Source organism: Phocoena sinus, chromosome 11 (assembly GCF_008692025.1).
Source record: "Phocoena sinus isolate mPhoSin1 chromosome 11, mPhoSin1.pri, whole genome shotgun sequence".
Lineage (NCBI taxonomy): Eukaryota > Metazoa > Chordata > Mammalia > Artiodactyla > Phocoenidae > Phocoena > Phocoena sinus.
The window spans coordinates 96,203,329-96,226,890 of NC_045773.1; the positions used below are offsets into that span (position 1 = coordinate 96,203,329).

The following is a 23,562-nucleotide window of genomic DNA, read 5'->3' on the forward strand; positions in this document are numbered from 1 at the left end:
ATCCACCTGCCAATGCAGGGGACATGGGTTCACTCCCTGGCCCGGGAAGATCCCACATGCCGCGTAACTAAGCCTGTGCGCCACAACTACTGAGCCTGCGCTCTAGAGCCTGCTTGCCACAACTACTGAGCCCACGTGCCACAACTACTGAAGCCCGCGCACCTAGAGCCCACGCTCCGCAACAAGAGAAGCCACGACAATGAGAAGCCTGCGCACCGCAACGAAGAGTAACCCCCACTCACCACAACCAGAGGAAGCCCAGCATGGCAACGAAGACCCAATGCAGCCAAAAATAAAAACAAACAAATAAATTTATAAAAAATAAAAAATTAATCTGTGCAAATTCATCTGCAACAGAACATGACCCGAATGACGTGAGGTCATTTACGGTCTTCATTTATTTTACGTAGTGTACTTTTCAAACATTTTTCTACAGGTACATTAAGATGCTGCTTGGGAGGTGTTACGCACCATATTACTTTTCTAAAATACGCAAATTCCTGGATTCCAAACACGTCTGGTCCAGGAGTTTCAAATAAGGGATTATGGTCCAAATTAAATATGATGCAAACATTGATTCAAGAAATGGACATAGTAGAGCGTCTGACTTCCCAAAATCTGATTTGGACTAATATAGATTACATTATATAGTCAGTAAAAAAGCAATCATGCAAATCATTAAGCCAGTATTTATTGACCGTTCATGGGATAAGTAGCATGGCACCGTGTAAATGAAGCATTCACCAGTGAGTACCATCAGTCTTTTATAGGTGAACACCATTCGCATCGCACAATTGATTTAATGACACATGCTTAACACGTTGGTATTTATAATTTTCCTAGGTTACCAGTAAATTTTTGGAAGAGGTTCTTTAATGAAAATCCCTTTTATTCTTGTTTTGCTTTTTTTACAGGGTGTTCATAAGAATGGAAGCACTGTTTCCTTGCCAGATTCCTTATTGCTGTATCTTATGAACGTACATAATCTTGGGGAAGAGCCTGTGCTTAATGATGACAAGCCTGTCACCAGTGTAGCAACAACAGTCTAAGGGCAAAAACGAACAAAAATAAAGAAGCATTTATATTCAACAAGGAAGTCATTTCAGTCAACAACCGTGCTGCGTTATTTTTCCAAGATGAACCGATACACAACCATGAGACAGCTGGGGGACGGCACTTATGGGAGTGTGCTGATGGGCAAGAGTATCGAATCAGGGGAGCTGGTGGCCATCAAAAGGTACCATGGGCAACACTGCCAAGTTTGCCGATCTTTCTTTTCCTTTGCTTGCTTGAGACTGTATACAAGTACAGAGAGAAGTCTGGTTTAGACCCCATGCTCGTTAGGCTAATATGGAACGCCATTCTGGAGAAAACACTGCCAAAAAGGAGTTCAGCTGACCCCCACATATGTTAATTTTCTGATTTGTCCAGCTACATGGACAAATCAAAAAATATAAGGGCTCTGCTTTTCATGCATGATACATTTGAACTGAAACTGAAGGTAACTGTGGAACTTAGAGCTGAGTACAGAGTAGAGCTTATTGTTTCTTTGAAACAATACGTCTCAAAATCAGATGGTATTCATAGTATCAAACTGAGCTCTGAGTGGCATATGGAATTTTCCCGACCTTACCAATTAAATAGAGTTAATTATTATTATCTTATTTCTTTAATCCACTGTATCTGTTATCTATCATATGTAAAAAAAAAATTACCCCAAAGCTTAATGATTTAAGACAAGAACAAACATTGATTAATTCACAGTTTCTGTGAGTCAGGAATTTAGGAGTAGCTCAGCCGTGGTTCGGGCTACAGGTCTCTCGTGAGGTGACAGTAAGAGGTGGGCCAAGGTCACGGTCATCTGCAGGCTGAACCAGGGCTGGAGCACCCATGCCCAAGGTGGTTCACTGTATCAGTCTGCTGGGGGTGCTACAACGAAGTACCACAGACTGGGTGATTTAAACAATGCATTTATTTCCTCACAGTTCTGGAGGCTAGAAGTCAGAGATCAAGGTGTCAGCTAACATGGTTGGTTCATGTAAGACCTCTCTCCTTGGCTTGTAGATGGCTCTCTTCTCCCCATGTCTTCACATGATCGTCCCTCTGTGCATGTCGTGTCCTCATCTCTTCTTATAAGGACATCAGTCATATCGGATTAGGACCTACCCTAAAGACCTCACTTAACCGGAATCACCTCTTTAAGGTCTACCTCCAAATACACTCTGAGGTACTGGGAGGTCAGGACTTCAACACAGGAATTTAGAGCATCATTTGGCTCATACTTGGCTTCTGTGGCAAAGGTTAAGCCACAGACTGGGTGGCTTAAACAGCAGAGATTTATTGAGACAGTTTTGGAGCCTAGAAGTCTAAAATCAAGGTGTCGGCAGCGTTGGTTTCTTCTGGGGGCCGGGAGGACAGAATCTATTGTAGGCCTTTCTCCTTGGCTTATTCATGGCATTTTCTCTCTGTATCCCTCCCACATCAGCTTCCCTCGATGCCTATCTCTGTGTCCAAATTTCCTTTTTTCATAAGGACAAAAAGAGGCCTCAGTTTCTCTCTATATGGGGCTCTACAGACAGTCACTTGAGTGTCCTCATGACGTGGCAACTGGTTTCCCCAGAACGAGTCTTGGAAACTGATTACAACATCAACTAAATGATGATGATCTAAAATTTAAATGCTTTAACAAATGTTTATCAAATGTTAAAAACTTTACACTCTCATGATCTAAAACTTTACATATATGAGAAAATACTTTTATAAAATATTGTTAAATAGCCATTATTATCAAATAAATAAATGTACAATATAGAATAACCGAAACGAAAAATAGGAATAAGAAGAAACTTCCCTGACTTGAAAGGTGAAATATTACAGGTACTTCTTGTAAAGTTGGTTTTAAGACCAGAGTGCCTGCTATATCCCCTACTGATCAAGATTGAACTGGAGACCCTAACTAAGGCAACAAGAGAAAAAAATAATAAATGAGGTGTAAGTATCAGACAAAATGAGATGAAATCATCCTGATTTGTGGGTTAAGCAATTATGTAAATTCACACAGATAAATACTTCATTACACATAAATAAAGTTATACGTAAAAATATCTTTAAAAGGACTGTAAAGATTTACATAAACTTCGTGAAAGCTGTGGCTTCCGGGGAGAGGGGGTAAGAAAATGAGAATGAGGGTTGGGTCTCGTCGTATCATTTAAGGTTATTACCGTTGGTTTGTTTTCTATAACAAAATGTTCATTATTCCTTCTGTGTGGCAAGATCATGTGTTTGTTTCAGTCTTCAATTTCATAAAATGGGGAATTGGGCCTCACCTGCATAGAGCTGGGTAAGACCTTGAGAGAAGTGAGAGGTCACATCCTTTAAGCAGTCAAATAGATTGAATGCTGAAAAGAAGTCATACGTGTATAATTTAGGAAAGCTTTCGGTGTATGAAATTAAAAAAACTAACCAAAAGTAAATTAAATAGGGATTTGTTTCACATTGTAAAATGTTTTGAGGTAGGCAGCCCAGGGCTCATACCTTGTCTCAATGCTGTTATCACAGACCTAGGTTCTTTTGTCTTCAAAACATAGCTGCAGTAGGAGAGGGTGTGGAGAACAGGGAACCCGCCTACATTGTTGGTGGGAATGTAAATTGGTGCAGCCACTATGGAGAACAGTATGGAGGTTCCTCAAAAAACTAAAAATAGAGTTACCGTATGATCCAGCAATCCCACTCCTGGGCATATACCCAGACAAACCTGTAATTCAAAAGGATACATGCACCCCTGCATTCATAGCAGCACTATTTGCAATAGCCAAGACATGGAAGCAACCTAAATGTCCATCGACAGATGAATAGATAAAGAAGATGTGGTACATATATGCAATGGAATACTACTCAGCCGTAAAAAGGAATGAAATAATGCCATTTGCAGCAACATGGATGGACCTAGAGATTATCATCCTAAGTGAAATAAGTCAGAAAGAGAAAGACAAATACCGTATGATATCGCTTATATGTGGAACCTAAAATATGACACCAATGAACTTATCTGTGAAACAGAAACAGACTCACAGACATAGAGACCAGACTTGTGGTTGCCAAGGGGGAGGGGGTCGGGAGAGGGATGAACTTGGAGTTTGAGATTAGCAGATAGATGAAAACTCATATATAGAATGGATAAACAAGGTCCTACTATACAGCACAAGGAACTATATTCAATATCCTGTAATAAACCATAACGGAAAAGAATATGGAAAAGAATATACATAGACATGTAACTGAATCACCTGGCTGTACAGCAGAAATTAACACAACATTGTAAATCAACCGTACTTGAATAAAATAAATTTAAAAACATAGCTGTAGCAGTCTAGGCCTTGAGTGTGAATTCCGAGTAAGAAGAAATAAGGAAGAGCTGAAACAGTTACTGTCAGTCAGTTGCTGTACTTTCTTCTCATTAGGAAAGCAAAAGCTTTCCCCCACCCCTCTCCAGAAGACTTCTGGTTTCTCCTCAGTGGCCAGGAGTGTGTCACGTGGCACACGTAGCAATAAGAGAAGCTGGGAAACTGAGTACTTAGGTGGCCATTTTGTATCCCTGGGTTAAAGCTGATCTATGTTAATAAAGAAGAGAAGAAAAGTGGCTCTTGGATAGACAAGTCATAGTGTCTGCCACATTCAGTATCTACTATGTGCCAGACAGTGTTCCTACCCTAATTAAAGACAGAGTAAAAATGAATGAGAAGAGGATGAGTCATTTGGAAGGCTTGCAAAAAGTTTAAAAATTCATTCAACACGTAATTGTTAAGCTACGATTACACTTGGTGCTCGGGACAAATGGGGATGGGATAGATGAGTTATAAATAGACCAACAAATTAGAAAAGTGACAACACAAAAGATGATAAGTCCTATGATGGGGGGATACCGGGCCTATGGGAGCACAGAGAAGCAGTGCTGGAGAGGTATCTTGGAAGGCTTCCCCCATAAAATGAGATCTCGAGAATGACAAAAAATTCTCAAGAGGAGGGGAAGAATATTCCAAGTTGTAAGAATAATATGTATGAAGGCCTAGAAGCAAGAGAGTTTTTCCCTTGGGAAATTTAATTTAGGTCACTGGTAAGAAACCTTGTGGTATCTGCTGCCATCTCCAAAAAAAATCTGTAACAGAATTCATTCTAGGGGGTGTTGGTAAGATCCCCACACCTCATTTAATTAACAAATGTTACTAAGCTCTCTGCCCTTTAAGGACCTGAGAGGCTATTCCATTCCTGAGGATCTCCTGTTTGTGGGACAGCTCCTCAGGACCCCAGCTGTGGGTCTCGAAATCCATCCATCCATTTAGTAAACATTGATTGAGCACTTACTATGTGCCAGAAACTGAGCAGAAATGTGGAGGTGTCCTCAAGGAGCTTGCGTGTGAGGAGAGGGGAGAAGGACTAAACATAAAAGTAAACTATATGGTATGTAAGAAGGTGGGTAAAGTGCTACGGGAGAAAAAGCAGAGCAGGAACGGTGACCTCACAGCCATGAAAATCAGCTCCCCGGCATTAAAGGAACAAGGATCGACCTGAGGTGGTCTCTCATTTCCTCTAACCAGCCCAGCTCTTTCTAGCTGTTTCTGTCTGGCTGAATCTTCTTTTTTTCAGCCTTCACATGCTGGCACCTTCTCTCTTTCAGGTCTCATCTGAAATACTGCCTCATCAAAAAGGTCTGGGGCCTGGCCAATTCATCTCATGATCCTGAAAGCTCATTTGTATGTCTGTTTTGTGTTAACTAAAGTCTATTTCCTGTGAGATGGGAAGCATCAGGGTAACCATCTCTGATTTCATCACCCTGGCATGTCGGTGTTGGATGAATCAATAAATGAAAGAGAAGATGGCAGGGAATCTAAAAGGAATTCTAACAAATTGGTTTAATTTCTTATAATTAATTCCTTTAGAAATCAGGCTCATTGTTTTGCAAGGAAACTTCTGTATTTGCTGCATATAGATACATGCATTACCTTAGGGTAGTTAGTATATGTGGATGCAGCTAGTACAGATTTTTAAGAAGAATAAAAGTTTCAATTTGTACTAAATTTTGAAAAGGAACTTGGATATATTAACTAGCCTCTAAAACACTGGATTAAAACTTCTATAATTACTTTTTAAGAATCATAGAGATTATATGTATAGCTTTGCATGGATTTGATCAATTTACTAAAATACTATTATACTATATTTGAATTGACTTCTATTTTATTTCAAATTAAGCACTGTGCTAGATTTACTTTTACCATTTTAGCAAGACATTTATAAATCTATAGTACTGAAACGTATCTTTTGGTAAGTTGGTAAGCCCTTAATTTCTTCAAGCTCCTTCATAAATTTCTAGCGCCTGAATGAGTATAACTGAAATTCTGATTCACTAAGGATATTTTAGAGATAATAGTAGTGATGCCCTTCATACCTTATTGTAGCTGACCACAGATACCCGTAAAAATAAGGACATCTACAATAGCATTTACTGGGTGCCGAACTAAGCAGTTCACAATAGGATTTTCTTATGCAGTAGTTCCTACTTTATAGCTAAGCAGTTTGCAGCACAGAGAAGTCATTAGGCAATTTGCCCAAGAAGTGACACAGTCATGAACCTGCACCAAATGGCCTTGAGATACACAGAAGGGAGATGATCTCCTTTTAAGGAGGAAGGAAAAGAGATATCACAGCTTTTTGCCCAAAGTGAACTAATTATAGAGTAAGAAAGCCAATGGTGTAAATTGTGTCTTCAAATCCCCGGTCCCCACACACTAAACTTTTCTTTTTTTATTGCAGAATGAAGAGAAAGTTCTATTCTTGGGATGAATGTATGAACTTGAGAGAAGTTAAGGTAAAATCCCAGAGGTGAAAAGAACCCCAGAAGGCCTTAGCTCTACCTCACATGTGTCTCATTTCTGAGGATGGTAGCTAAGAAGATGGTTCTGTTCTCTGCGGGAAGCAGACCAAAGATAATTATATTTCTTATGTTTTTCTTTATGTTCCTAATTTCTCATCTCTCATCAGAATGTCAGTGGAGAACAGAAAGTTAACTATACCCTCATATTTAAAAGTATACTCTCACTTTTAAATGAGCATTTTAATCCATATTATCAAAGGAAAGATAATTTTTTTAATTACCACATACCATTTCTTTATATTTTATGTTGTATAACTTGGATAAATTTTTGGAGACTTTTGCATGGCTTTCCACATAGTTAAGGCAGAAAAAATTAAACCTATTTAATGACCAAGAAAAAAAAAGTGACAAATGTTTTGTAGCTATTGTTGACCTGGTTTATTTTTGCACTTATATTCGTTACTTAGACAATTACTGCTTACTTTATATTATTTAATTTAAAAAAATATATAATTATTTATTTATTTTTGGCTGTATTGGGTCTTCGTTGCTGCAGGTGGGCTTTCTCTAGTTGCAGTGAGCGGGGGCTACTCTTCGTTGCGGTGCGAGGGCTTCTCTCATTGCGGTGGCTTCTCTTGTTGCAGAGCATGGGCTCTAGGCACGTGGGCTTCAGTAGTTGTAGCTCACAGGCTCTAGAGCGCAGCCTCAGTAGTTGTGGCTCACGGGCTTAGCTGCTCTGCAGCATGTGGGATCTTCCCAGACCAGGGCTTGAACCCATGTCCCCTGCATTGGCAGGTAGGTTCTTAACCACTGCGCCACCAGGGAAGCCCACTGCTTACTTAAATAGATATTCTAGATGTTTCTAGACATGGAAATTTTTATAGATATTAAAAATTCATTAATGAATTTAGAAGAAATGGAAAACTACTTAAGGTACTTATCATCCTAGCATTGATGAGATTGTGCCAACTTCTATAACTTTGCTTTAAGAATTTTAATGCTCATTTGCTCTATTGCAGTCTCTGAAGAAACTTAATCATGCCAATGTGATTAAACTGAAAGAAGTTATCAGAGAAAATGACCATCTTTATTTTATATTTGAATATATGAAAGAAAACCTCTATCAATTAATGAAAGACAGGTATGTCTTTACGAAAACCTTTTCCTTATTGTCTCCTCCATGAGTCCCTTGGATCCCTTCATTATGTCACACTTGGCAATGTACAGATCTGTCAGTCCATGAGGTAGCATTAAATTAGTTATCTTCATCAAAGGATAATATCTAACGTTGAAGGACCATCATTTTTCCGTGGTAATAACTTAAAAGTCAAGGTAAATATTTCATATAAGCACACTATCTATCTATACTTTTTGAAACAAAAATCTATCTATAGTTTAATACCCAATAATAAAGCTGGCCTTGGGCAAAATCGAGAAAATTTTTTCTTACTCTCCCAAGCATCTTGCAAAAGGTTAATGAAGGAATGGAGGAAAGAATGAAGTTGCTTTTAAGAAAGGATCTAATACACTTGTTTATTAGAATGCTTAAGTGAATCATAAAAATGTGTTACCAATCCCAAGGAAATTCTCATTTTAATTTTTAAACATACAAACAGAATCTCTAAAGAAGGAGAGTTTCAGTCATCTGCCATGAACTTGGAGAGGATAACATTTTGGTGGTAGCTGCTGGTCACATCTGGGAGTTTAATGTCCATTTTGTCTGTTTTTAAAGCCAGAGTTGTTCAGCAAAAGAGTCTAAAATATGAAATGAATTTCCCAGTAGAATGAGGTTGATTTCTCTCTATTTCTTACACACACACACACACACACACACACACACACACTCTCTCTCTCTCTCTCTCTCTCTCTCTCTCTCTCAAGGTCTAAGAATAGTCAGTGAATTTTTCTTTAATCATATTTTTCCCTCTTTCAAAAAATACTGTATTGAATGCCTGTTATGTTTCAGGCTGATATCATTATGACATTAATAGCAGTTAAAATAAATGTAAAGGATATTCTACCTCTCAAATCAGTGTTTATTTTTCTAGATTTCTTTCTATCTCCTGTATACAGACATGCATACTTTCTATGTAGTTGTAATTTTAGTGGTGATACATTTTTCTGTTTGATTTATTCACTTATAGGCACTTTTTTATATTAATTAATGTATTTATTTATTTATTTTTTGGCTGTGTTGGGTCTTCGTTTCTGTGCCAGGGCTTTCTCTAGCTGTGGCAAGTGGGGGCCACTCTTCATTGCGATGTGTGGGCCTCTCACTATTGCGGCCTCTCCTGTTGCGGAGCACAGGCTCCAGGCGCGCAGGCTCAGTAGCTGTGGATCACGGGCCTAGTTGCTCCATGGCATGTGGGATCTTCCCAGACCAGGGCTCGAACCCGCATCCCCTGCATTAGCAGGCAGATTCTCAACCACTGCGCCACCAGGGAAGCCCTATAGGCATTTTTTAATGCTGATACATAATCTTCATAGTTACCATAGCTAGTGTGTTCTGTCAAATGACTATACCAAGCTTCACTTACCTCTGAACTATTTAAAATAAATAACTATCAATGGGAGAACAGGTTGGTAATTACAGTGTATAATACTGATGTCATTATTTTGTAGCCATTAAAAGTGATAATTATGAAGATTGTAAGAGTGCTTATAAGTGAATAAAAAACAGAAACCAAAGTTGTATTTATGTAACATTGACACCTAATATAAAAGTTATACACACAGATGGATTAGGGCTGGATTAGAATGCTGAAAAATCAAAAGAGTTTCCTTGTCAGGTGGTGGGATTATGGGTAATCTTCTGGGCTTCTAATAATAATTTATGCTCTTCAAAATATATGAAATGATAAACATATCCACGGTATACTGAGATATAATTTTGAAGAAAAAACTAAGTACATGTGAATACATGAAATATTATACTTTCATATGATTTTAAATATATATATAAGTGGAAGTGGTGAATGCAATTGCAAATGAACATTAAAAAGACTCAACTTTGGAATTTCATGATTCAATTCTGGATTTCTAAATTAAAAGGAAATTAAAGTGATATTGTTTAGAATACTATTCAATGTCAAAAGTATAAATTAAACCATTAACAATTGTACATAGTAAAGGGCTATTTGAGGTTAGTGGTATTTTCACACTTTGTTTTTCGTAGCTTAACTTCCTGAAATATTGTTTTTGAGGATTCGTTTACAAGCCTTTTTTATTCAAGTAAACTTCTTTTCCATGTCAACTGAAGACCAATATACAAAACCTCTGCTCTGATACTGTAACTGTACCTTTAGTGTACAGCATTATTTTTACAAATTGAATTACATCACTGTTTATTTGTTCATTTCTTCACAGAAACAAGTTGTTCCCTGAGTCAGTCATCAGAAATATTATGTATCAAATATTGCAAGGGCTGGCATTTATCCATAAACATGGTAGGTTTCATTGCCCTGCCCCTTTAGATTACTGTCACGGTCGTGCATAGGAATTGTATATAAACTGTTAAATAATATTGGATAATTACAAGTTTGGACTATGTGCCTACTAACTGATAGTTTTATTTTAAAAATTCAGAATTTCTATAATTCTATATAAAATAGAATTTCTAAAATCTGTAACTATCTTCCCTCTATAGAAGAATTTTTTTACAGTTTGATCATCAGCCTTTAGTCTCAGTCATCATAACCCCATCCTGCTACCTCATTCCACCTAATTTTACCATGGAAATAAAAAAAAAAAAAAGGTCCCTCTTTTGGAAAAGATTGGAATGCTTTGATCTATCATGATCAATTATTAACACTTAAATAGTTTAAAGCACCTGTGCTATGGTATTTTCTAGTTTTCCTTAGTATTTACACTTAGTTGTTTCTATATGTGGAGAAATTATTTTTATGCATTTCTTATTTATGTAATCTTAATTTACAGTTTTTTGCGTTATCTATCAAACCAAAATAAAGTTAATATTATTACGAAAAATTTTAGTGATTTAATGATCATTAATTTTTAATGATTCTAGTTTAGCATCACTAGATGTTTAGATATTAAATTAGGATAGTTTATATCATACCATTGCTGTATTCTGCACATAGGCATTCAAAAATCACCATTATTAGTCTCCTCTCATGTTTCATCCTATATTTTATATTTTCTTTTCTCCTTTCTCTTTTAACTGCTACAGGAAATAATTTATTTTCTAGAAATGCTATGCAGAATTCCATATAAACATTGTAAGAACATTCCTGAATCCCCAGGGTTTTTTTGTCTTATGTAAACTATTAAGGTCTTTAAAAGCCTAAAACCCATGAAAATATATTACAATCCATTGATAAAAGTCAGTCATTTATTAATTACATGGAATGTAAAGGATATATGCTATTTTACTTGTTCATATTGGATTCCTGATCTTCAACTCATTTTTAAACTCTGGTCAGCATGGTTAACTCTCGATATTTGCCTGCGTTAATTTATGCTAATGGAAGCAAGTGTGATGTGGAAAACCAAAAGCTTCAGGAATTCTCTGATTTTTGGAAAGAGTTTTGTGTTTTGCTGATATTTTTTAGGCTAGTAATAAAACTGGCTTAGATTCCTTGGATATTTATCAACTATCAGCAACTTCAGAGCATAAGGGACTGAAGGAGGAAACCAGCTTGGAATTTAAAAATTGTTGATGAAAGTAAGTAACATATGAGTAATCTAGAGTTGGCTTTATAGGTGCCTACATAGTGATCTGGGAAACCAGACTCCAAGAACAATAGACATTTTTACAAAAGCTAAATTATTCTTGCCATAGTTCGTAAACATCTCAGATGTAATCCTTTGAGAAAATAGATATTTTAAAAACAGTAGCTGTCAAAAGAAATGGACTAATATTTTAGTTAAAGTTAGGACCAAGTTACCAATATATTTATATTAGTGAGGATGGGGAAAACCTCAACTGTGGTTTAATTAAGATTTTATGGATTAATGTCATTTCACCATCACACGTGCTCCCATTCCTGTCTTCATATTATGAAATTACGATGTGTTTCTCTTGGAAGTTAGCGAAATGGATGGATCTCAGTATCTATTTTGAGTAAGGAGTACCAGGTAAGCAGAGTACAAAACTGTTGTAGATGTCATGGAGAGCCCACGCTGGCTTTGAAGGGGTTAAAAAAGTTTAGGTTTAGAAAAGTCTTCCTAGCTCAAATCTGCAGGAAAACCCTCTGATGATGATGACGGTCACCTACAATTAATTGATGACCAGGCCTGTTCTTAATTCTCCACCCTGCATAGTCATTAGGATACAAGTCATCTGTGTACAACCAGTGTGCATTACCTACCCCTTAGACATTTGCAAGACATTTGCCCTCATTTTCATTGGGCTGCCATGTAGCTTTGGTAACTAGCCATTTATTTTATATATTAAATTGGTAAATAAGCATTATAATTATTGGGGTTGTTTCAACAAGGCAGCTACCAGGGGAGAACTGAGCTGTTAAATAATTTTAAAGGAAGGAGTTGATTCAAATGTGTGGCGTTCTATTTGTGTTTAATGGACTTCTCAAAGTGATTATACTCAAGGAATCGCAGGTTAAACTACAATGTGGTAGAGCAGTGATAAGACCAGCTTCACTGACTGAAGCCTGATATGCAGTGCTCCTTGAGCTTTCACTGGACTGCTTCTCTCCAAGCTTCAACCTCCTCATCTGCTACCCACTGGTGATCATAATACCTCCTTAAGGGTGTTGTTCAAATTAGCGGAGATAGTCATAATGTGGCAGTATCTAACCCAGTGCCTGAACTCACCGGATCCACAAATAGAAACACATGTGGATATTTATTTTTAATGGCCATACATACTGTATGAACTTCCTCGCCAAATTATTTTGAAAGCAGGGTCCCCACCTCCCATCACTGTGTAGACAATAAATATGGTTTATTTTTTTCCTAAGCTCACCTTCCTAATTAGAACAGAGAGGCTCAGCTATCTTGTTAGTAAATCAAATATGTCTAGATACGATGATTTATTATTGTTTTTCCTCTCTATATTACCAAGGCTTTTTTCATAGGGATATGAAACCAGAAAACTTGCTTTGTATGGGCCCAGAACTTGTGAAAATTGCCGACTTTGGACTTGCAAGAGAATTAAGGTCACAGCCACCGTATACTGACTATGTATCCACCAGATGGTGAGTAGTTTTTAGCAACGGTCCAGAGGCATATGTCTCTGTTGACGCTTTCCTACAGTAGATCGTTACACATCCTTCTGGAGGTTCCATATCAAGTATTTAAAGCAAAATGTAGAACTGAATTTTTTTAATATTCTTTGGAGAGAGAGAAGGATTGCCTCATGACTCTTGTGATAAATGAAAAGGGAAGGAAAAAGGATTTCACGCATCCATTCATTCATTCAACAAACATTTACTAAACCCCTGTTATGTGCTGGATACTATTTTAGGCACTGGGAACACAGACGTGAACTAAACAGAAAAGAATCTCTGCCTCATGCTCCTTACATGACAGCCAATACATAAACAAATAATGTCCTGAGTTACCAACAGAGAGACATACACACGTTCATCACAAGCCACGTAACAGTCCCATCTTGCACACTACCCGAATGTCCATCACCAGAGGCATATATATTCACCCAGTGGACTACTTCACAGCAAAGAGAATGAAAGGCCTACAACTACGTAAACAATATGATGAATCTCACAGATACAATGTTGTGAGCAAGAGGCCAAACAGAAAAAGGGCACATATTACGTGCTTCCATTTATATAAAGTACAAAACCAGAACGAACCTGTTAAAAGTCAGGATAGCAGTTACGTGGTCGGGGTAGGGGCAGTAGTGACTGGAAGAGCGCAGAGGAGGGTCCCTCTGCGGAGCTGATAACACGCAGTTCCTTGGTCTGGGTGCTGGGCCCATGGCTATGTTCTAACTGTGGAAATTAGGCAAGCTGTACTCTTAGGACATGTGCATTTTTCTGGACGTATATTGTATTCCAATAAAAACAATTAAGAATATTTGAGTATCAGATAGTGATACATATACATCTCTACATGTTATTATACAGAAAAATTAAGTCTGGAAAGGGACAGGGGATTGGAAGAGACAGGGGAGGGAGGGGGTATGTTGCTGTTTTCAACAGGCGGTCTCACTGATGCCTGGCTGCGGAGATGCTGGGAGGCAAGAGGCTTTCAGGCAGAGAAAATGCTGAGCGTAAAGGCCTACGGACAGGAGTGCCACCGTGGACTCTGCAAAGAGCAGAGTGAATAAGGAGGGTGGGAGCGGGAAATGAGGTCAGAGCCTTTGTGGGGTGGCCGGATGTAAGGACTGGGGTGTCATGCTCATCGGAGAGAACCAGGGGGCCCCTGGAGGGCTCTGAGCTGCCGTCCTGAAAAGGGTCTAGAGGAGCAGAGGCAGAAGCAGGGAGACCAAGGAGGAGGCTGTTACACTATCTTGGGCAGAAAATGACAGTGACTTGGATCTGGTGGCCATGGAGGTGGTGACAGGTGTAAGATGCTGGGTGTGTTTTAAAATAGAGCAGATGTGATTTCCTGGTGAAGCAGATGTGGGGAATAAGATGAAGGAGTCAGAGACTTCAGGGTCTTTTCCATGAGCAGCCAGAGGGCTGGAGTCAGCCCTGATGGAGACGGGGCTGCTGTGGAGCTCGTGGAGGGAGGTGCAGTTGTGTTTCGGGTTGAGGGGTGCCTCTGAGACAACCACGGGGAGATGTCACGGTAGGCGGTGGGACCTATAACCTGGGGTTCAGGGAGCAGGGCTGGGCTGGAGACGTAAACTTGGGACACCTCAGTGTTAAAAAATTACAGGGTTGGGTGAGGTCACTAAGGGACTGAGTGTGGTTAGAGAAGAAAAGAAGTCTGAGGACAGAGCCTGGAAAGAGTGACAATATGTCCCGGTTTGCTGCGGACAGTCTTGGTTATCAATAGTTTCGTTAAAACAAGCTGGGGGCTTGCCCCGGTCCAGGAAGATCCCACATGCCGTGGAGTGGCTGGGCCCGCATACCGCAAAAAAAAAAAAAAAAAAAAAAAACAAGCTGGGACACGTCTGATCGACCTCCGCTGTATGCTTCCCGATTCCTCCCTGGTCCGATCTGGTGACATAAACCAAGTTCACACTTCAACACATGGCTAATTAACAATGCCAGTTTTAAATGAGTGCCTTCCAACTGGCTTCGAAGAGAAAAATCAGTTACCTTATTTCTAATAATCATTTGATTTTTTTCATCACAATTCGGAGAATCAAAGTGAAGCTTTTGGAAGGTCATTCCTTGAAAAGTGAAATGTCTGACATTACTATGAATGCTATTTAACTTCACTTAAAACCTTTGAAAATAAACTTATTTTTGCCATGGTAATACAAGTTTTAGTGAAGTCTAGCATCACAAAAAACAGTATTCTTACTAAATTAAGAAACCCAGAAAGCAGAAATTTATTTGGATTGGTTAAGATGCATATCTATTTTGTAACTGCATCCAAATAAGCTGCTAAATTTGCATTCTACCGATCAAAATAAGCTGCAGTTGTCAGAATTTACACATTACACATACACGCAGAGGGTAGCCGCACTGCAGAATCTTTGTGATGCTATTGATGTTGACTACAACAACGGCTGCAGCACGGCTGTGTGTGCTTCCTCCCTCTGCCGTCTGTCATTCGAATTTTAGAATTGTAAGTCAGTTTAAATGATTTACAGTGGTATCTAGCTTTTTTTGTAAATAATCCCTTCATATTTTGGTTACATTTTGTTTCAAATCACTTGGAAATCTTCATTCAGAATTTTTGATAAATGGACGCCAAAAACCCAAAGCTTTTGAAGTTTATGGGAAACTGCAATTATTGAAAATGAAGTTTGCAAACAGGAAGATAATGATATTTATCCCTACAAAAGCAAAGGAGGAACTGAACAAATTAAATAAGAGCTCAAAGTGTACTAGTTTTATCTTTGTTTGTTTGTTTCCTGCGGTACGCGGGCCTCTCACTGCTGTGGCCTCTCCCGTTGCGGAGCACAGGCTCCGGACGCGCAGGCTCAGCGGCCATGGCTCACGGGCCCAGCCGCTCCGCGGCATGTGGGATCTTCCCGGACCGGGGCACGAACCCGTGTCCCCTGCATCGGCAGGCGGACTCTCAACCACTGCGCCACCGGGGAAGCCCTAGTTTTATCTTTTTTAAATGTATAATTAGAATTGGAAAATCTCCTCTTGCAGGGAAGAATCTTTTTAAGGAGCTTCTATTTTCAACTGGGTAAATTTAGATTCTATACTGAAATGGAATGAAATTGAGAATACTTGTTTTCAGTATCTAAATTTGGCAAAACATTCAAAACAATTTTGTCTCCTAAAAATATCAAAACATAATAAAAAGTGTTGGCAAGGATGTGGAGGAACTGGAACCCTCATTTGCTGGTGGGAGTGGAAAATGGTACAAAACAGCCTGGCAGCTCCTCAGTGGTTAAACATATAGTTACCATGTGATCCAGCAAAACCCCACACCTAGGTATATACCCAAGAGAAATGAAAACATACGTCCACACAAAAACTTGTATACGAATGTTCACAGCAACATTACTCATAATAACCAAAAAGTGGGAAAAATCCAAATGCCCATCAACTGATGAATGGATAAACAAAATGTGGTCTAGCCATACCATGGAATATTATTCAGCAATAAATAAAAGAAGTACTGATATATGCTACAACATGGATAAACCTTGGAAACATGTTCAGTGAAAGAAGCCAGTCACAAAGGACCAGACAGTGTATGGTTCCATTGATGTGAAGTGACAGAACAGGCAAATCCATAGATAGAGAGCAGATTAGAGAAATGGGAGCGCAGGGCTATTGGAGAGGTGTGGGGTTTCTTTTGGGGGTGATGAAAACGTTCTAAAGTTGATTGTGATGATGGATGCACAACTCTTGTGAATATACTTAAAGCCACTGAACTGTATGCTTTTAAATGGATGTATTGTATGTTATGTGAATTATATCTCAAAGCTGTCCAAGAAAGCTACTCTGAATGGAAGCCAAAGGACAACACTGCAAAGCATTTAGGCTGAAACATTTATGCATTTCAACATGGAAAAAAAATTGAGAATATCCTCCACCAGCTACCTTTGCCTCATAAACAGTATTTTTCTAATTAAAAATATTATCAATTAAGGAATTGAGTCAATTGAGGAATCAGCGCTTTCAAACAGATAAGCCCAAAGAAGGATGGATAAACAAGCACAGGGAACTATATGCAATATCCTGTGATAAACCATAATGGAAAAGTCTACAAAAAAGAATGTATATGTATGGATAACTGAATCACTTTGCTGTACGGCAGAAATTAACACAACATTGGAAATCAACTATACTTCAATAAAATAATTTTTTTTTAAAAAAATGGGAAAAAGCTCACTACACAGGGATAATCTTTGTTAATCTTCTGTTTTCGATCCTTCATGTGAATATATCAGGATTTAATGCGTTGTAAAATTATACGACTGCTCCCATTCAGAACGTATCTGCTTCCATTCAGAGCTTCTCTGCCTTTTCTTAATGTATTATATAGCATTTCCACATTTATTTGTTGGAGTCCCTGTCTTAGGCCACTTGGACATTTCGTTTATAGTTGTCTTGAGCGCCACTACTTGCTTGTGGTCAGGAAAAATGTGTGCTAGTCAATATAATCCCAACACATTGTGCAGATAGATGCCTGATACACAGAAGGCAGTTAATACCTGGTTCTCGATTGAAATGCCTGACCAAACAAAATCCTACTGCCATTCCACCTCTGAAACTACAAGCACAATGGCCTGTTTTGTTTTGTTTTCCGTTTTCACAGGTATCGTGCTCCTGAAGTTTTATTAAGATCTTCAGTTTACAGCTCTCCCATTGACATGTGGGCTGTTGGGAGTATAATGGCTGAACTATACACGTTAAGACCACTTTTCCCAGGGACAAGTGAGGTCGATGAAATCTTTAAGATTTGCCAAGTTTTAGGGACTCCCAAAAAAGTAAGTACTTTTGTCCTTAAGTTGTTATAACTTTTGATTATTTGTAACTTTGGGGCAGCTAGCTGATATTTTCATTTTCAAAAAGGCTTACGCTTTAAGGGTTAATTTTCTTATCATCAGTCTTTTTTTGTATTGGGATGGGATGAGGGCTGCAAGAAGCCAGAATCCCACCAGACTGTAGAGAAAAGGGGCTTACCTTCCTTTAAGAACTTAAGGGAAAATTCTCTATATTTAGAATTCTATGTATTTAACTTTGGTCTGATGACCAGCCGATGACTACATGCTTAGCCTCTTTCCTACGTGTTCTGTGAATGTCCATTGGGATCAACGCATTAATGCCAGGTGTCCTGGATTTTATTTTCTCTTAACCTTTTCTTGTTTACATTTATATACCTCTGCCATGGATATTTAATTTCTTGAACTGAGTACTTTTCAATTAACCATTGCACTCAGCCAGACTTCACTTTCTGAGATGCACTTATTTAATAAGTGTAAGTTTGTATAATTACACCTGAAGTAAATGAGCGTGTGCCTCATAGTTAAATTACTCAAGTTAACGCAGCTATTAAAGCTTTAACGTAACTCATTTCCCAGCTATGTGCAGTTTTTGACATTGGATGCAATGTATAACATATAATGAGGATCTCTGTAATAATCAGTGTCTTTGTACATCGCTTGTCCTTACTTGTTCAGAGCCACCTGGGTACCATCATCACCATCGAGATCCAAAAGACCAGAGTTTAACATTTTGAAATTTATGAAAGTGCTTTCTCATTTTTTCCCTAATTCTCAACTCACTGTTCTTTCTATACTGTTTATAGCACTGAATTGTGTATGTGGTCTGGTATTTCATTTTCACATTTATTTATATGAGTCAACATTAAAATTTTCATACACAAGTGATTTTTATATTATTACTCTGTTTTAAATTGATCATTAAAAACAAATTACTTATTGCCTCCCCTCCCCCACTTACATATTCCTTAAACAGAGTGACTGGCCGGAAGGGTACCAGCTTGCATCCTCTATGAATTTCCGCTTTCCCCAGTGTGTTCCTATAAACTTAAAAACTCTTATTCCCAATGCCAGTAGTGAAGCTATTCAGCTTATGACTGAAATGTTGAGTTGGAATCCAAAGAAACGACCAACAGCAAGCCAGGTAAGACAGATCTCCCTGGTATAGTTGTGTGTGGGGGTTTGTTTGTTTTTTTAATTTGAGGTTTTACAATATCGGGGATATTTTTCTTTACAAAGGCAAGTCTATTTTCAACCAGAGTTTTACCAAGAGAATTAAGCCCTAAAGCTTAAGGCATCCAGTGTATGTTATGATTTAACTTCTAGGCATGTAAGATTCTTGGGAGAATTGCAAAAATAGCCACTCCAATGATTTTCTGTTTTGTGGTTCAAATGAGGAACTCTGTGGAGGCTGAGGTTGAAAGGAATTAATCTCTAATGGTAAAAATTCAGGCACGTCGACACTTTGATCTCTGACTTCTAGCCTCCAGGATGGTGACAAAATACATTTCTGTTGTTTAAGCCACAAGAGCCTTAGAAAACTGAACAGTGAGGATAACTGTCTGGGGGAATAAAGCTGTATTTCTCTGGCTTTTGAGGTGGGGGTAGAGGCATTTGGATTTACTATTCCACTTAGATGACGTACACTAGGAGAAAAACGATCCCTCCACCACCACCAAAGGAAATAAGTGGTTGGCTATGAAGGCACAATGGATTCTGGACAGAGAATGAATGTCCACTTCAATAACCTTTCAAGGAAGTTTTGAAATCACTATTCTTTCAATATTTATTGAGCACAAACTAAGAAACTAAGTGCCTGGTAGTACGTTAGGTGGTTGGAATTTCAGATATGAATATACGACCCCTTTCCTGGCCTGGTGGAACATTCTGCAAGTACTCAATTTTCTACCACACTTTTTTGGGGGACAGAGGGCTTTGATAATTTAGAGACAGTTAACAGAGAGATGTATAGGGATGATCCTTCCACCCAGAGGAAGGATGGTGGTAAAATTTAAGGAAGAATTTGCAAAGGAAATGACATTCACACTAGGCATTAAAAATGTTGGAATTTGCTCACACTTTTTTTCCATCTAGCATCTTCCTTTCCCTTCTTTCTCTGGCAAAGTGATAGAGCTCTAAACGTTGAGGCAGTGGCAGAACTGGAGGATGAATGGGAATGGGGGAATGGTGGGAAATGGGCTAGAAAGACAACTACGAAATAATAAAAAATCAGATTTAGGATTAGAAAAATGTTGACCTGATTTGCACAGGATGGTTTGTATTTTCTGGATGACTCCAAATGTTTATGATGAGCTTGTGTTCATTTCATAGTTTAAAAGAATAAAGAAGAAAGTAAAAGTCAAAAAAAAAAAATTCAGGCACGTGACAAGCTAAGTAGGAAGAAACCTGTCCCAGGTAATAAAAGAGCATCTCTTCAGTTAGACAACCTAGTAGACTTTCCGACGCCCTCCTACCGTGTAGAGGACTCGGGTTCCCTCGACACAGCAGCAGCATCCCTCCTCAGGACTGCAGTCGTGCTCCCTCTCCGGCTCCCACAAGAGGGCAGTGTGTGATACCCGTGCTTGGCTCCTTTGTGACCATACCCTCAACACCTACAGATGAATCCTGTCTCACGGTCTTAAAAATGCCATGGTTTTATCTGCAAAGGGCTTAACTTAAAAAGTCATAACAGGGGCTTCCCTGGTGGCGCAGTGGTTGAGAGTCCGCCTGCCGATGCAGGGGACGTGGGTTCGTGCCCCGGTCCGGGAAGATCCCACATGCCGCGGAGCGGCTGGGCCCGTGAGCCATGGCCGCTGAGCCTGCGCGTCCGGAGCCTGTGCTCCACAACGGGAGAGGCCACAACAGTGACAGGCCCGCGTACCGCAAAAAAACAAAAAAACAAAAAACAAAACAAAAAAAAGTCATAACAGGCTTTATGGTATTCTTATTGTTATTTAAATGTAAATTGAGGATTGAAATAAACCAAATAATTATTTGGCTTTTAAAAAATTTAATTTGAGACGATATTTTCTAAAGGTCAACTGGAAGAACAAATAGGAAAGAATAGCCAAGACAGGTTTGAACAGCAATAAGTAATCAGAGCACAGTGGTAGGGTTAGACAGCTTGCCCTATCAAACGTTAAAATAATCTGTGAAGTGATAGTAATTACAACAGTGGGGTACCGGCATGAGGTACTTACAGTTGCAGAAGCGGCAAGTCTGTGTAAGGTAAAATCTCTCTCTATATATGTGTATGTATCTGAAAGACTAGAAAGAAGTTCTGAAAAGAGAAACATCAAAATGTGAGCAGTAGTTTTCTCCTGGTGTCGGCTTTCGAGATGATTTTAATTTCTTCTTGAGAACTTTCTATACATTCCTAATTCTATTCAATCAATATTCCCTTAACAAACAGGAAAAAAGAAGTTATTATTTTTTAAAGATCCTCTGTTTCTTTAAGGATGGTAGCTGGTATCCTAAAGAGGAAAAGTTACAGATGAAGCCCTGAAATTACAAAACATTCATAAGGCTTCTGGCTCCAAAATGTACATTATTGACTTAGGAATAGTGACATACTAATCAGTGGGGCTACTTAATCCAGAACCTGAGTGCCTTCTATGTGTCAGGTACTGATGTATTTAAATCGTCTACAGTTGTTGAGCTCCACTTAGCAATGTCCGTGTAGTTAACACACACACCAGGTGTGGTAGGGGACACAACAAAGCTTCTAAGGGGAAACTTAGAAGAAACACTTTTTCTACCTCTGCCAAAATATACACCTCCCTGCCCTTCACCTCTTCCTTATTTACTATTTCATTGCCCTGCTTTTTAGTGGAAGCAGGGAGACAGGGAGAGGTTAAGTTACAGGAGTTACCTCTGTCCATCTAAAATCTGCCCCTGCACGCCTGAGAAGTTAACTGTGGGTCAGGGCTACGCCTCCACGTAGGCGGGTACTGGCTTAGGGCAGGAGGTGCAGGGGAACAGGGCTTCGTTATCTTAAGGGGCAGCCCCTTCCCCGATACACACACAAAAAACAGCAGAACTGGGAACTTCCCTCCCCACCCAGACATGCAGTACTGAGAAGGGGACCTGTATCCACAGCTGAGCTGCACAGAGAACTTCAGACACTCTGCAGACCAGTTTTCACCAACCTCGGTACTCCTGACATTTTTGACCCGCTAATTCTTTGCTGTGGGGAGGCTGTCCTGTTCGTTGTAGGATATTAAGCAGCATCCCTGACAGCGTGCCTAGATGCCCGGAGCGCCTCCCAGCCCCCGAGTTGTGACAATAAGAAAAACGTCTCCGAAGGGGCAAAATACCCCCAGTTGAGAACCACTGCTCTAGCCTGTGTCACCCAGATGGTCACCAGCTCTGTCCCCTACCCCCCACTTCCATGCAGTAACAGTGATTTGATGACTGATCTAGTGAAAACTCAGTGACCATTTTTCCTAGCACTTGTACAGTTTATTCCCATAAGTACTTTCTCTTTGCTGTTATATTGTTAAAGCTTATTTCAATTTCTCAGAATTTTTTTTTATTGCTAGTAGTTAGGCTAAAAATAACCCTGAATTTTATATGATGTTAGAGTTAATCATTTAAAATAAACTACGTAGAAGGCTTTCTTAACTCATTTCTTAATGCCTTTATGGAGTCTAAAACATTATCAGTATCTAGTGTTTTAGTTTGAGTTAATCCATCAAATTCAGCCACTGCTTATAAGCTAGACTTTGTGTTCTACACAGAGTCTTTCAAAGAACAGTTGCCTTGACTGGATGTTAAAATTACAAGTGAGTTATACATTCTTTCTACTAATATGTACTTTTTCATTTTTTTTAATGAAATTTTCTTCTCAAATCATTTTTTTGGTCTGGGTATCTTTTTAAAGTCATCACATAAGGGGAAAACTGGATGCTTTCTAAATCTCTGAAGCTTACCTAGACTAGGGATATATGCCTAGTCCAGCGCTGGACAAGAGTTTATATGCAATAAATTTCGGTGAAACCATTTTCCATTTGTTATTTCCATGCTTCTTTAGGCATTGAAACACCCATATTTTCAAGTCGGTCAAGTATTAGGCCCTTCCTCACATCATCTGGAACCGAAACAGACTTTAAATAAGCATGTGCAACCACTAGAGTCAAAGCCACCTGTAGTTGATCTAGAACCTACGCCTCTGCCAGACGTAAGTGACCAGACTGCCGGACAGCCCCAGCCTAAAAACAGCCACCAGCCACTGCAGTCCATCCAGCCGCCACAGAACACGGGTGTCCAGCAACCGCCCAAGCAGCAGAATCAACAGAAACAGCCACCAACACTATTTCCAAGTATCGTCAAAAACATGCCAACCGTAAGTAGCCCATAATGACACTTTAGATGCGACGGTTTGGTTCCATTAGGATTTTGTTTCTAGGCATTCTAAACACGTTGGGGAAGATATAAAAGATGTCCGTCTGTTTCGTTTCTCAATACAGACCCAGAACCCAAAACAGTGTCTGGCACGTGGTAAAATTATCAACAAATATCTGTTGAATGAATGAATGAATAATTGTCCACACTGCTTTTGAACCGCCTCCAGGGTCTTGAGGAGTCCGCATTATCTTTGGGGCAATTCTGACTACTAGAAAGTTCTTCCTCATACTGAGCTCAAATCTGGTTTCTGTAG

General features: G+C 39.1%; 1 protein-coding gene across 1 annotated transcript in view; it reads left to right on the top strand.

Moving 5' to 3' along the window:
• Window positions 1-650: 650 nt before the first annotated feature.
• Window positions 651-23,562, top strand: part of MAK (male germ cell associated kinase) — a 42,002-nt gene continuing 19,090 nt past the window's right edge. The window contains exons 1-8 of the mRNA XM_032648204.1: window positions 651-1,237; window positions 6,811-6,865; window positions 7,891-8,012; window positions 10,238-10,317; window positions 12,918-13,050; window positions 17,717-17,888; window positions 18,880-19,047; window positions 22,936-23,247. Coding sequence (XP_032504095.1) covers window positions 1,137-1,237; window positions 6,811-6,865; window positions 7,891-8,012; window positions 10,238-10,317; window positions 12,918-13,050; window positions 17,717-17,888; window positions 18,880-19,047; window positions 22,936-23,247 — 1,143 coding nt within the window. The 5' untranslated portion in view covers window positions 651-1,136. The remainder of the gene's footprint in view (window positions 1,238-6,810; window positions 6,866-7,890; window positions 8,013-10,237; window positions 10,318-12,917; window positions 13,051-17,716; window positions 17,889-18,879; window positions 19,048-22,935; window positions 23,248-23,562) is intronic.